This window comes from Prionailurus bengalensis, chromosome X (assembly GCF_016509475.1).
Source record: "Prionailurus bengalensis isolate Pbe53 chromosome X, Fcat_Pben_1.1_paternal_pri, whole genome shotgun sequence".
NCBI lineage: Eukaryota > Metazoa > Chordata > Mammalia > Carnivora > Felidae > Prionailurus > Prionailurus bengalensis.
Window position 1 is genome coordinate 28,036,416 of NC_057361.1, and position 14,787 is coordinate 28,051,202.

Sequence of the window (14,787 nt, forward strand, 5' to 3'; positions counted from 1 at the left end):
AGATTTTTAATGTGTCAGAATTTTTTAATGGCAACAAATTCTGTCCCCCCTCCCCATCTGCAGAAGAGCAGAACTTAAAAACAAGTAAGACAGCTCACAAAATGTTTGCTGACTTCTATCAGGAGGATACATTGACTTTAGTGACTAATGGGTATATTTTTCTTTATGAGAGACTGCTTATTTCTCTCAAATACCATAAAGAACATATTAAGATCTCATATTATTCATATATTGCTATCCACCCCTCAAAGTCCTAATACAGTATTATTATGGAGAACTGAAAGCAAATATGAGGAAATTTACCCTACAGAAATATTTTATTGAATAAACTATAATGGGAATGAAATTCTTCTTAACCAAAGAAACAAGAACCTTACTCATTCTAAAATATTGGAACTTTTGAGTGAGCAGTTTATCATTTACACTTAAGGACTCCTCACTTACAAAAAATGACTATGTATTGAGCAGCTATCATAGAAGTATAATGTGTTTGGCTTAGGCGTGATAGGAGGTGTATGGCAGAGTTTTTACTGTATAGAAACAAAAACTCTGTTGGATGGTACAGAGTTGCACACAGTGATGTAAGACATTTACATTCATGATAAGCACCTATAAGAGAGCTACTTAAACAGAGTTCTAGGAACACAGGAACTGGAATAATTGAGACCAGCAAAGTATTCCAAATGGTAACATTTGCACATGGTCATGAATGAAGTGTAGGGCTTTGGCTGCAAATAAATAAATAAATAAATAAATAAATAAATAAATAAATAAAGGCAGTGTTCCTCAAGCACTTGAGAAGATCCTTTATCACTTGACTTTGCCAAGCAACTTCTAGAATCATAATCTATTTCTCTAGAGATACTGAACATGAAGATACTGCCTTCCAAATATTAAACACTGCTTTAAGACACTGTGGTTTCAGACACAAGAATTTTTATACATTTTTATATCTATCCCTGTTGCTGCTACTGAATAATGACATCTGGAAGAGAGAACACAATTGTCGAGCACAAGAAATCCTCTGTGAAATGCATAAAAGAGAAGGAGCGCAGAAGACAAGAGTTCATAACCTGAGTCAAAATACACGTTCTGCCATATTCTTCCTATGTACGCTTGAGGCAATTATTTGTGCCCTCTACATCTCAAGCTCCTCGTCTGTAAAAAGATCTTTAATCTTATTCAAGGCCCAGCTCCCATGTCCAGAAAAGGTAATGTCCTGAAATTTCAGTTCACTGTCTTAATCTCTGCTTTGGCCTTACATCCTTATTTTTTAATGGTTATTCTCGGTGCTAGTGATCTAACCTGCTATAATTTACCAATGACCCAAATTTAGTCAACATAAGTAGGGAATATATAACCCAGGAGCACTCTGGAAATTAAGTTACCATCTCTCTTCTTGGCTAAGCATTGGTTTTGATGGGAAGAGGGGAAAGTGTGAGACAAAAGTTGATTAATAAGAAAATGTTTTGAGAACATGGAGGGCCAGAACAGGCTGGTGTTGGGCAATGATGAAAAACTTCTACTTTTATATTAGCAGAATTCAGGAAGCCAGAGTGAGATGTTACCTGAATCAGAGTTCATAAAAGGACAAAAGGGGAGAGGAAGGAGATTAACTCTAGTCTTAGCTACCTTTTTTATGTATTTCTTAGGACTGCTTAAAATACAAGACAAAATACACTTTTTCTAAGAATACATTGAAGATTGTTAGTTCTCTTCCAATACCCATTCTCCTGTTTTTCCATAAAAGTACACTTTGTGACAGAGCACACAGCATTCAAGAATAAATATAACATTTCCCACCCACCTCTGCAGCTTAGGTGTAGTCACGTGACTGACTTCTAGCCAATGGAGTATGTGTAAAACAATGCAGTCCCAGGAAATTTCACTAAAAGACATTTAATATGCACACTTTGACACTTTTCCCCTCCTCCCTTCTTGCCTCTTTGAATGCAGATGTGGTGGGAGTTCCATCTTGGGACATGTGAATGATTGCCCACCATATAAGGATAGCTGGGCAGAAAGCAGGAATGAGCAGAGCTATGATACCTGCCTTGACTGCATACTCCTCCATTTTTAAGGAGAGAGAAATATGCTTCCATTGTAGTGAAACCAAAACAAACTCTAACTGATAAAGAGAATTTCTGGAAAGATTACATTTAGCACAGTTTCGCTTTCTTCCAAAACTTGTCTATTCCATTTAGAGGGGAAAGTGTATATTTAGAGAAGGGAAATTTTCGATATGACAAAACCAAGAAACATACAGTGAGTAAAGTTAAATAGTGGCATTATTTCCCAAACGAGGCTAGTCCTACAGGCATAAGATTGGTTTCTGTATTAGAGCCTTTTCCCTTTGACAATAATGAAAATACAGGTTTATTTAGATAACAAACAAGCAAACTATAGCCCCTGTGCCCTGAAGAAATCGAATCATCTATGGTGAGGAATGGAAATGTGTGTATACAGCTATCCTGGGAAACAAAAATGTTCAATTACTTCGAGAAAAAGATTCAGGATATTGATCTATGGTTAACTCTAAGATTATATGAATTTTATATCTAGTCAATTTCTTATTTGAAGCAAGTTTTAAACTAACCTCTATGTGAACTGTAAAGATTTATAAGAATCTGAAAATGCTGAAGATATAAGGCAAATGATCCTGTATGAAATGGCTATCATAAAAAGCAAATCACTCTGCTACTCCTGAATGCTTTGAAATAGCAAGAGGAACATACAGAAGATAAGCTGATAGGTAGAAACAAACTTTTATTTAATGCATTTCAAAAAGCCCTTTCATTAAATAAATACAACAGACCCCCTCCATTCAATTCCTTCACCAGCTATTCTCAACAATGAAGAATTCAGAAGAAATTAAAAGTAAACAAGGAAATAATACACTATATGTTAACTGGAATTTAAATAAAACTTCAACAAAAGGAAATAAAAATATAGGGCTAGTTTAGGTATCCAATTCAAATGGTACACCGTACTGAATGATTCATGTTTTAAACAGAATTTCAAAAATAACAATTATGAGAGAAGCACATTGTTTGTTGATAATTGGTTTGTTTTAATGAGATTGTTAGGTAGTCAATACATTAACATTAAATACCTCCTAACACCAACTATATGGGATTAGTCTTTTGTGGTTTAAAGCTTTCCCTCTGGTGGTAAAACCTACATGTAATTGGAATCAGCAGTCAAATCATATGCTTCATTTTGGGCTGCTGGGTGGAAACAAAAACTCCTCTGTTTGGCTCACAATTGCCCTCTCAGTGGTGTGCAAAGTGCCACAACTGGCCAGCGAAAGATGTTCATAATAGGTAGGGATTAGTCTAGACTATACAGAGCCTGGGCAGAAATATGAGCACTTGAACAGAGGAGCATAAAATAGAAGGTAATGTGCAGGAGGGGGAGACCCAAAACGGAAATACACAAGAGAAAGCAGATAGGGCAGAGCAGATAGTGTAGAGGTGAAGTGTGGTGAAGGGCGGTCACAGAAGATGGCAGGTTAGTAAGAAATTTGCCTTTCTGAAAGTTTTGATGATTTATGTTTGGCGCGTATGAAATGTCAGTACTGTCAGATTATAGCTTTCATCATCATCGTCATCATCATCATCACCATCATTATCATCAAAGAGTATTTATTGACCACATGTGCTGTACTGGGCATCATAGAAGCAAGCAAAACTGATGTGATTTCTGATGCCCAGGAACCAATAAAATAAATCAGAACAATTAATGCAGACAAATGTAGGTGAACAGATAATGAATAGGATACTTAACTGGGGAAAACTTGAAGGTTAACCATAAGCTTTAAACTATTTTAAGATATTTCTCAAGTGTTTGGGTAAACTGGTGAATGTGCCCATGTGTCTATATTTCCTGATTCATCTGTGGACATAAATGATGTAATATTTTTTATATAGGTAACTAACTTTTAAAAATGAATTCTATCAAATCAATGACTTAATAAATAAGGATTTTTTTAAAAAGATCTTGATTTGGAGAACCAAAACAGAAACCTTCCCCATAAGTCATAGTCTCAACAGTGAAAAAAGAAAGTGGGATACAAAAAGAAAGTTTCATTTCTTCAATTTAACACATCTTCTATATCAGTCCCATGAATGAATGCATGAGAATCCTTTCCCTGGTTGGTACAACATTGATTCTGGAATGAGATATAAAAAGACTTTCCCATGTTCAGAACTGTTTTTTTTTAATCTCCCCTTAATTCGCCCAAGTTCAAAAACTAAGAGTCAAATAATGCACTGGCACATATACATATACCTGGGTGGGGGAGGCAGACAGGACGGATATGAAGATTCCATCTTGCATGAAAATCTTCACATTTGGTGGAGACCAATTCTAAGACTGCAATGTTAATCTTTCCTGAGTTGTCAGGATTCTGTGTGTGCTTATCATGTATCTTCCCAACTACATATGGCACTGTGACAAATAGAAGAGGCTGCTAATGCTGCTAGAGCTGAATGTCTCATTTAGGAACAAACAATTCTGGAAAAGCTCCCAGATTATGCATCTGTCCCTCTAGCTTCCACTTTAGAGGATAAAATTGTATGGTGATGACACGAGGATTAGTATATTATTCTTTCCGTCTGTAAGTGGTGTAGGGGTTATTTACCTCACCTTGACATGAGAGAAAACTATTTACTGAATGTCTTGGTGGAAAAATTACAAGTGAGAGAGCAAAAGCTTTTGAGAAAGTTGTGTTAGGAGTGGGCTTGAGGTGGCCGGGTAGCTCAGTCGGTCCAACTTCGGCTCAGGTCATGATCTTGCAGTTCATGGGTTCCAGCCTTGCATGGGGATCTGTGCTGACAGCTCAGAGCTTGGAGCCTGCTTCGGATTCTGGGTCTCCCCCTCGCTCTCTGCCCCTTCCCTACTCCTGCTCTCTCCCTCTTTCTCTCTCTCAAAAATAAATAAATGTTTAAAAAAAAGGAGTGGGCTTGCAGAATTACATGCTCATTCCCTAGTCTGAATACAGAGATGATTAAGGCACTTTCTCTTCAAATCAGATTTCTTTCGTTTCTATTCCTATTTTCTCTCCTTTCATTTCTTTCATTGTCTCACTTTCCTTCATGCAGTACAAATGGCAGCAAGAGTCTGTGAGTGCTTCAACACTGTGGTCTTGGCAATAAAGGAGCTAAACAAAGGAGAAATCCCTGGGGAAGCAGCTTCCTGCTGTCCATCCCCCAGCATCCTGTTGAAATGTGGCACTGTGATCCCAGCATGATGGTGGTAAATTTGGAAAAACTTTCTCTAGAACAGTAGTGCCCACATAATTATCTGAGAGGAGGTACTGGTCAATTATAAAGTTTCAGGGGTCCACGGTGAAATGCCAAAAGTATAACCATGTACTATGCATTTCTGTAAGCTACACATTTAAAAAAAAATTGGGATTAGGTCTTTCCTGTACTTAAAAAAGTATTTATTGATTATTTTAAAATTTTAAGTGTAAAATTCATTCAAGTATAGCATACATGCAAAAAAGTGTACAAATCACAAATTCATAGTTTCATAAACTTTCTTAATAAAAACATATCAATACAAACAACATCCAGATAGAGATGAACCATCACTCAGGACTCCAAATTCTGCTCCTGTCCTTGTTAATTACTACTCTTCAACAAAGGACACCGTATTTGACCTTTAACCTCCAAATGCCCATTTTTGAGTTTTACAAAAATGGACTCATACAATATGTATTCTTTTGCCTCTGGATTCTTTTCTGCAGCATTATTTTTCATTACTTACTTTATGAAATATCACTGATAATAGAATTTGATTTTTCAAATGTCCTCACTCTGCTGTCCCCAATTTTTTACACTTTTTTTTTGCTCTAAAAATTCAGTATTATAAGAATCACTACTTTACTCTCATGTCCTCTTTACATCAGATCTAAAGCTCAGAATCACCTTGAATTTAACTACTTACATGTATGGGTGCGCCATCCCAAAGTATCTGACTAAATGGGATTCCATGGAGAAATACCGATTTTAAAAAGCCACTTACTTGATGTCAGATGAGAACTGTGTTGCTACACAATAATGCCATCTTATGGCTGTACAGCAATTTGTAGTCTAGAAACTGCTTTCATTTTTATTATCTCATTTGAACTGTGCTATCCTCTTAGGTTTGGGGAGTAATTTCCTGAAAATGGGGCAAATTCATTAATGGTTTGAGGGATATTAAACATGGTATCAGAAAGAAAGTAAAGACAACAGAGTACCTGGCACTCCTTAAGTATTTGTTGAAAGAAAGAAAGGAATGTATTTCTCTAATACAAGGTGGATCTTAGGTTCATTATTTCTTTCTTTTCACATGTTTCCTGTAGATATATTTCATAAGTAGTGAGTATCCACCAAGAATTAGATGAAAACAGAATTTAGCAGCAATATTAATTTCCCATAAAGTTAAATGCTTATTATATATATATATCATTTTCAAAGATTTTATATATATATATATATATATATATATATATATATATATATCTCCATATACATGGATAGGTATTCAGATACATGAGATTCATGAGGTAAATATTTATTGTGTTTAGTATTTGTGTTTCCACAGGAAAAAAAAAAGTCACTTTCAGTATTTTGGAGATGTGAAACTTTACTGAGACACATGATGAAATTCTATTTGCCAGAAGAGAAGGTATGAAAGCAGGTCTCTTAGATAATGAGTGAGCAGTCACAAATCACTCTGGCTTTTAATTCTCTACTTGCCGTCACCTAAAAAGTAATGTCTGTTTTACTGTAGGACATTTAATAAAGTTGAGTTTTGCCATTATAGCATTCATGAATTTGGTGATTAATGATGGTCTCAAAACCTTTGCCTAAGGAATGCAAAGAGTCTAATGCATTTTCCCATATTTGTAACTTATTGTGAGTGTAAACTACGCAAATCTATTAGAGCTAAACATTCTGGTGAAATGGAAATATGCAGATGTGCTATTTAATGTGTTTGGGCAAGCCATTTAACATCTTTGTAATTTAGTCTCCCGGTAAAACAATGAAGCAGGACAGAATCACTAAGGGCGTTTCTAGCTGTAAAAATTTCTTTATTATTAATTATTAACTATCAACAATAGTTTGGATTATTGTCTAGCAAATGTTCACTCCTCTTCCCCTTCCACTGTAGGAAGAGACAACTTTGCCACTCTATTGATGTCAGGCTCGCTTTGGCCAAAGGAATGTGACTGGACTTAATGACAACACAGGCCACAAGTGCTCCATAACATCAGCATAAGCCTACAAGGGAGGTTAAATTTGGTCCATGCTCTGGTGATCTGTCAGGAGAAAAGCATGCCACCCTTCATTTTGGGTCCAGAAAAAGGTAGCCGACCTTAAACCAACACATATCCAGGAGCCTACCTCAGCTAACCCACGGCTTGAAACAGCTGCCCAGCTCGGCCCAGCCTAGTTCAGCCAAACCACAGGCAACTTAAACATACATGGCCATGAGAATACATTCTTGTTTTAAGTCACTGAGTTTTGGGGTGCTTGATACCACTATATTAGGGTAATAGTTGACTAATACACTATCATACAATATACCAATATAGCCCTTCTTACTGGCTCAAGGGTTAGCTTATTAAAAGATTCAGGACATTTTTGTTGAGACCCAACATGAATGCTGTATGGGAAATGTGTTTATTTATGAATGTATAGTTTTTGATCTCTCCAAAGATTCAATAATCTACCCTTATATGAGCCTTGGTGGGAGACATGACCTAACACTACAATGGAATCCAAACTCCAGCTATTTATTTTCCCTTACCCGTGGCAGTTAGAGCCTACTTATATGACCTAAGCTTGCTTTACAACAGGAGTTAGCAATTTAAAGCCTACCAGGAAAATCTGGTCAAGCAACTACCTTCGTTGTCATTTTAATGTTTTTAAATTATTTATTTATTTTGAGAGAGACAGAGAGAGTGTGAGCAGAGAGAGGGACAGAAAGAGAGAGAGAGAGAGAGAGAGAGAGAGAGAGAGAGAATCCCAAGCAGGCTCTGTGCACAGAGCCTGAAACAGGGCTCAAACTCAGGAAAAGGTGAGATCATGACTTGAGTCAAAGTCGGATGCTTAAGCGACCAAGCCCCCCAGCACCCCTCAGCCACTTATCTTTGCAAATAAAGTTTTATTGGAACAAGCCATGCCTACTAAGTTATGTATCATCTGTGATTCCTTGCACCCAACAACAGCAGACTTGTGTAGTTGTAAAAGAGATTATAGGGCCTGCAAAGACTAAGATATTTGCTAATTGGCCCTTTAGAGAAAAAAAAATCCATCCTCTGCTGTATCAGATGATTCTGTAAGAAACCTTAATTCTAAAGTTAATGACATGAAAAGAAGTAATAATTTAGATACTTTTTGGCAGGGATAGCCACAAGCAATATCCATTGGCAATGGTACCTCTGGTGCACCAGTGGACCATGGCTATGCCAGCAGTTTAGAATTCACATTCATCTAGTAACTTGATGCTAGATGTATTTCTGGAAGCCTCGCCTGGTCTACCTTGATGAGTTTTAAACCTAGATTTCAGGTCCTTCCATCGATTCCATGAGCTACCTGATATGCTCCAATAAATTAGATAATTCTAAGGTAACCAAAGTCACTTTCTGTTAGTTGTGACTCAGAACCTTGAATGGTCCATACACCTTGCTTTATTCCAGATTCTGAGTAAGATGTCCCTATTCCACTCCCCAGGGATGCTATTCTAGTCATCTGGCATAGCTCATATTTATTAGCCTATATTTTACTGCCTGTTTGTCCAATTTCTCTCCAGGAATGGAGAGTTCTTCAAGCAAGGACTAAATTTAGTAATCTCTATGTGGTGCTCAGGAAAATGGGAAAAATATAAGAATGAATTAGAAGGCATAAAGACTACCAAAGCCAAAATGCCATCATTTTTATCATCAAAATTGTCAAGCTTAATTGAGTCATTATCATGTATAACCAACCCACTAAGCACTCTCCATGCAATGTGTCAATCCTCATAAGAACTCTATGGCTTAGAAAATATATGTATCCCATTTTATAGAGAGAGGAATTGTAAATCAAACCAAGTAAAGGAACTAGCTCAAGGGCCCATGGCTGGCCAGCAGCAAGGGCTGGAATCCAAAACAGGTTGGATTCTAGAGCCTGTGCTCATAAGCAATGACTTAAAACAGTTTTACCTGAGACTAGACTAGAAGTCAAAAGAAAGCGAAGAGCTCCTGACCAGTTCCTAGAAATGGCAAGTTAGAAATTAGGATACTAATTCCAGCCACTGGGTATAAGAGAAGAATGAGTCTAATAGGGTTAGAGGTACTCTATCCTTTGCCAGACATAGGAAAGACCCTAGGTTTCAGGTGAGATTTCAGTTTACCCACTTAGTGGATTGGCATTAGTGCTTCTGCTTCTTTGAAACTCTATGGTTGGAGGTAAAGTGAAAGGGAAACCTTTGTATGAGCCTGTGGGAAGGGAATACCTAGCTCAATGGCCAAATATGACATATATAATATGGGAGAGAAGCTTCAAAAAGCAAAACGTTTCACCTCTGCCTTAGTGCAAGAGTGGTCGGTGCCTACAAATCACAGTAGGCGCTGGGTACTCAAGAACCTTCCATGGTTCGTAGGGGGTGGTGTTGCTGATCTGGATGGCTAGGAGAAAACAGAAAAGAACAGAGACAGGAACACCCCAAGAGTCGAATGAACATCCCTAAAAAGAGGGATGGCATTGACCTCACTGCAGTAGCTGGCAGAGGCTCATAATGACTCACAGTGGGATAACGAGAAAAGGTGCACTGTGGTGGCATGCTAAGTTTCCCTTTTACAAGTGTATACGCAGGGTCATTGAGTTTCTTTTGTTTTACCAAGACTGGCTTCGGATTCCCTGGGATCAAATGTTTTCCAGTATTTTGAGATAAACTATTAGATGATCCAGGCGGAAATAGTGTCAGATTTCTGGGAGGAAGCTTGAATCCAGACACACTACACATCCACTTTAAACTCAGTATAGTTGACCACTGAATGGTGTGGGTCTTAGGGGTGCTGATGCCCTGGGCAATCAAAAATCCACATACAGCTTTTGACTCCCCCAAAACTTAACCACTAACAGCCTAATGTCGTCAGAAAGCCTTACTGATAACAAGCACAATCTATTAACATGTATTTTATTTATGTATTATACACTGTATTCTTATAACAAAATAAGACTACAGAAAAGAAGATATTATTTAAAAAATCATAAGGAAGAGAAAGTACATTCATATTCCTATATTGTATTTATCAAAAAATTACCTATACAAAAAAACAACAAGTGGACCCTTTCAGGTCAAACCTGAATTGCTCAAGAGTCAAATGTACCATATTAGCCCTGAGAATATTGCACAAAATAAAATATGGCTCTTGTCTTTAAAGGAGCTTGTACGAAAAGAAAAAAAAAGGTGGGGCACTTGGGTGGCTCAGTTGGTTAAGCCTCCAACTTCGGCTCATGTCACGATCTCATGGTTTGTGGGTTCGATCGAGCCCCTCATTGGTCCCTGTGCTGACAGCTCGGAGCCTGGAGCCTGCTGCGGATTCTGCTTCTCCCTCTCTCTCTTCCCCATCCCTGCTTTCTCTCTGCCGCTCTCTAACTCTCAAAAATGCATAAATGTTAAAAAAATAAAAAAAAAAAATAAAGAGCTTGTGTAGTAGGCAGAAAAGTAAACAAACTGATTGCTATGTTGTAAGTTCTAGGAGTAGGTCACTTCAGAGCAGGTGCTCTGCGGGGACAGCCACCAAGTCTGGCAATATTTGCAAACCCATAAATGGAATTTTGATTTGATATCACACTAAATGTCTAAAGAATATTTAAGTTCCTAGATTTTATAATCAACTCATAGGTGAGACCTGTAGGAGACAAAGGCCAGAGGGGACACAAAATTTTGGGGAATCTTCACATCAATTTCACATTGCTAGAACAGAATTTGGAGATGTTGTAGGACAGGCAGGGATGGAGAAGAAGGCTGAACAAAAAAAACAAGGGTCATGTGAAGGCCTTAAATGTCCAATTAAGCGTCTGTACTTTATAGTAAGGAGAATGAGATTCCAGTACTGAAGTTCTTACACGTCAGAAAAACAATTCTGGATGAAAAATAACTGGGGATAAAATGGGAATGATTATTAGAAATAAGTGAGATTTCTGCTATAAGTACCAGTTTAGAAACCCACTGTAGTAAAAGAAGAACTAAAATAGAAGTAAGGATATTTCAAAATGGATAGGTAAGAGAGTCATTAGGGAGGTTCGAGATAATTATCAAACATGATTCTATTTTCTCTTAGAATAAAGAAGACTGTACTGACACTACAAATCTTTAAAACTGTTTTAAATTTAAATCATTAGGACTCCATAACTTTTAACCTAAAATTTGAAAAGAAAACAATATATTACCTTCTGGTGGTGTGAGGCTAAAGAATGCATATGAATTTTTGAAAATTTGGTCAAAAGCTAGATATGTTAATTAAGGTAAACACTGAAAACATTTTAAATCAACTTCACAAATTCATCATAGCAAAAAGATTAGGGGGACTTCAACATGTTAGGACCACCTTCAAAATAGAAGCAATAAATGAAAATCAACTTTTCGCTGATAGCTTACATTTCAAACATATAAATCTAAATATCAATATGTTGTAACTATATAGGACACAGATTGGACCAAAGATACACATTTTTGAGTGCACGTTTTTTTAAACCACTTCAATTAACCAACAAAACCTATTTTTAACATTGCGTGAAATTTTCAAAGGAAATAGTGCTCCGACATAAGGTTAACCCCAGTAGAGAATAAGTGCTAGAATGAAGCTCATTAGTCTGTTCATCAGTATTTGTTCTCGCTCCACTTACCTTTTTCCAATGATAGTAATACTTCTCCCTTCTCGTCCTCCCTACCTTTCCATGGAAAACACTGGAAAGAACTCTAGAGTTCCCTGAAAATAAGTTTAGAATTCAGGAAAATAAAAGTGTTACCTACCCTTGTCGGTCCTTGTACATTTTGTTCACTCTTTCCCATTGGAAATCGAGCCGTGAGAGAGCTTCCTGCAGCTTTGCCCTTTCTGCAGGAGTGGCACTGTGCAAGGCTGCTGTCTTCTTATTGTGAATGATGTCAATCCGACCTGAGATTTGTTGCAGGCTGTCTTTTATGTTCTGCAATATAGAAAATTTGAAACACTTTCATAAATGAATCAGCTGTCTATGTAGAGGAAAAAAAAAAGAAATTTATAAACCCCAGAAATAACAGTCTTGCGATTCTTTATTTTTAGTGCTTCAAGTTTTTATTTAAATTGTAGACAGTTAACATATAGTGCAGTATTAGTTTCCGGAGTAGAATTTAGTGATTCATCACCTACCTATAACACCCAGTGCTCATTGCAACAAGAGTCCTCCTTAATGCCCATCACCCATCTAGCCCGTCCCCCCACCCACCTTCCCTCCAGCAAGTCTGTTTGTTCTCTACAGTTAAGAGTCTCTTATGGTTTGCCTCCCTCTTTTTTTCCCTTCTCCTATGTTCATCTGTTTTGTTTCTTAAATTCCACATAAGAGTGAAATCATATGGTATTTGTGTTTCTCTGACTGACTTATTTCACTTAACATAATATGCTCTAGTTCCATCCACATTGTTGCAAATGGCAAGATTTCATTTATTTTTTCTATGGCTGAGTAATATCCCATTGCATATATACCACATCTTCTGTATCCATTCATCAGTCTATGGGCACTTGGTCTCTTTCCATCATTTGGATACTGTTGATCAGTCTTGCAGTTCTTACTTACTGACTTTTTAAAATCATCATACCTGAAGCCCAGTGATTTCAACAGGCTCAGATTGAGTACGTAATTCACGGTTCTCATCTCAATACAATTGAATCACTCCCTTCATCTTAAAACTCTATCTTCATTTGGCTTCTGTAACCTGAACTCTGATGGTTTTTCTTCTACCTTCTTGTCCACTGCTTCTCAGTCTCCTTTACTGAATCTTTCTCTGACTGACCTCTTAATACTGGAGTGCTCTAGCTTCGTTGTGACATGTATTTCCTTCTCTATCTATACTCCTATTTGCTCACATGACTGTAAATACCTTCTATACAATGATGACTCCAAACCTTTTATTTCCAGCCCTGACCTCAACTTGGAAAAGAGAGTCACAAATCCAACTGCTTTCTTGGCATGTGGATGTCCCATGAACATCTCAAACTTAATGTAACCCCAGCCAAATTGTGAACTGCACCCCTTTATCCTTCTCTTTTAATGGTTTTCCCCATTTCAGTAAATGACATATCAATTAATTGTTATTCAGGTTGACAACCTTAGAGGTATCCTTGATCTTTTTTTTTTTTTTTTTAGTCTCCAGTATGCAAGTTGTTAGACAATCATGTGGACTCTACTTCCAGGACATGTCCAGAATTGGACCCCTTCTCATTACCTCCCTTGTTATAGCTTTGAGCTAATCTATGATTGCATCTTATCTGGATTATTGCAATGGCTACCTAATGAACTTCCTGCTTCCAGTCTTGCTTCTCACCTAGTCAATTCTCCACACAAGAGCCGAAAAGATTTTTTCACAACATAAAGCAGATCGCATTTATCCTCTGTTCAAAATCATCTAATGCATCTTCATCAAACCCATCATCTTTACCATGGCCTACAAAGTTCTAAATTACTTGGTTGTATGTTGTCTACCTTCTAATCTTATCTTTTCTTAGTCTCTATTGAGTCTAGAACATTTCAGCCTCATTAACCTTTTTGTGTTCAAGTATGCCAAGCATTTTCTTGCTTCAAGGTTTCTTGGTGTTCAAGGTACTTGCTGTTCTCTCTGCCAAAAATATCCTTTCATTCTAGGACATTGATATGACTAGTTCCCTCCTTCTTTCTCAGCAAGAAGAGACTTCTTTACCACTCTATTTTACATAGCAGCCCTAATTACCGTGTATTCCCTGTATTCTTCATTTTTCTACATGCTATTTATGATTAACATTAAATTATATATCTACTGGTCTTTCTACACCACGAGACTAGACCCAATGAGTGCAGGGAATGTTACCTGTCTTGCTCTCTACTGGGATTCTGGAACTTAAAACAATGCCTAGCATATGGTAGGTATTCAATGTATTTTGTTGACTAAATGAATAAACAAAGATATCCTATAAGTTAACTACAAAATTTTTATCTACATTATATTTGAGAGAAAAAAGTCACCAACCACAAGTTCATTATGTAATATACACCTTCAAAATGCTGATTTTCAAAAAAAATTCTCAAAAATTATATATTTAGCTAGTCTTACTAAGTATGCAATTGGTTATTTGACTCATCTGAATTGTTATAGACAAGTCAATTGAGCAAATATTTATTGAGTTCTTCCATGTACAAGGATCAATATAGATAAAGAAAAGGTAGGTAAAACATAGTTTCATTTGCTTTATTTTAAGAATTTTGAAATTGATGCTATTGTGGTAGTAAGGAAGGGTGTGGTCTGGAGAACTGAAGGGAAAATAATAGTACAGAAGCACCAGCTAGATGACGGGAAAGAATTTCACGAGTAGTCTAAGTGGTACCAAATATTTTCTGGAAATTCACAGAAGGAACAAATCCTACACCATATTTGTCCACACACTGAGGACTCATGAAAGAAATGTAATTTGGAGTGGACAAAGCTGAGTAGTTAAAGTAGGACGGGCATTATGCTTGCTAGGCTACACACATACAAAGACAGGGAATATGAGCAGTCATACTTGACTGACTT

At 37.0% G+C, this 14,787-nt stretch overlaps 1 protein-coding gene across 8 annotated transcripts in view; it reads right to left on the minus strand.

Annotated features, from left to right (window-relative positions):
* The window catches only part of DMD (dystrophin), a 2,018,590-nt gene that overhangs the window by 1,117,479 nt on the left and 886,324 nt on the right, over positions 1–14,787 (minus strand). For all 8 annotated transcript variants that reach the window (XM_043570319.1, XM_043570321.1, XM_043570317.1 and 5 more), the window contains one exon: positions 12,019–12,191. In XM_043570319.1, the coding sequence (XP_043426254.1) occupies positions 12,019–12,191 (173 nt within the window). The remainder of the gene's footprint in view (positions 1–12,018; positions 12,192–14,787) is intronic.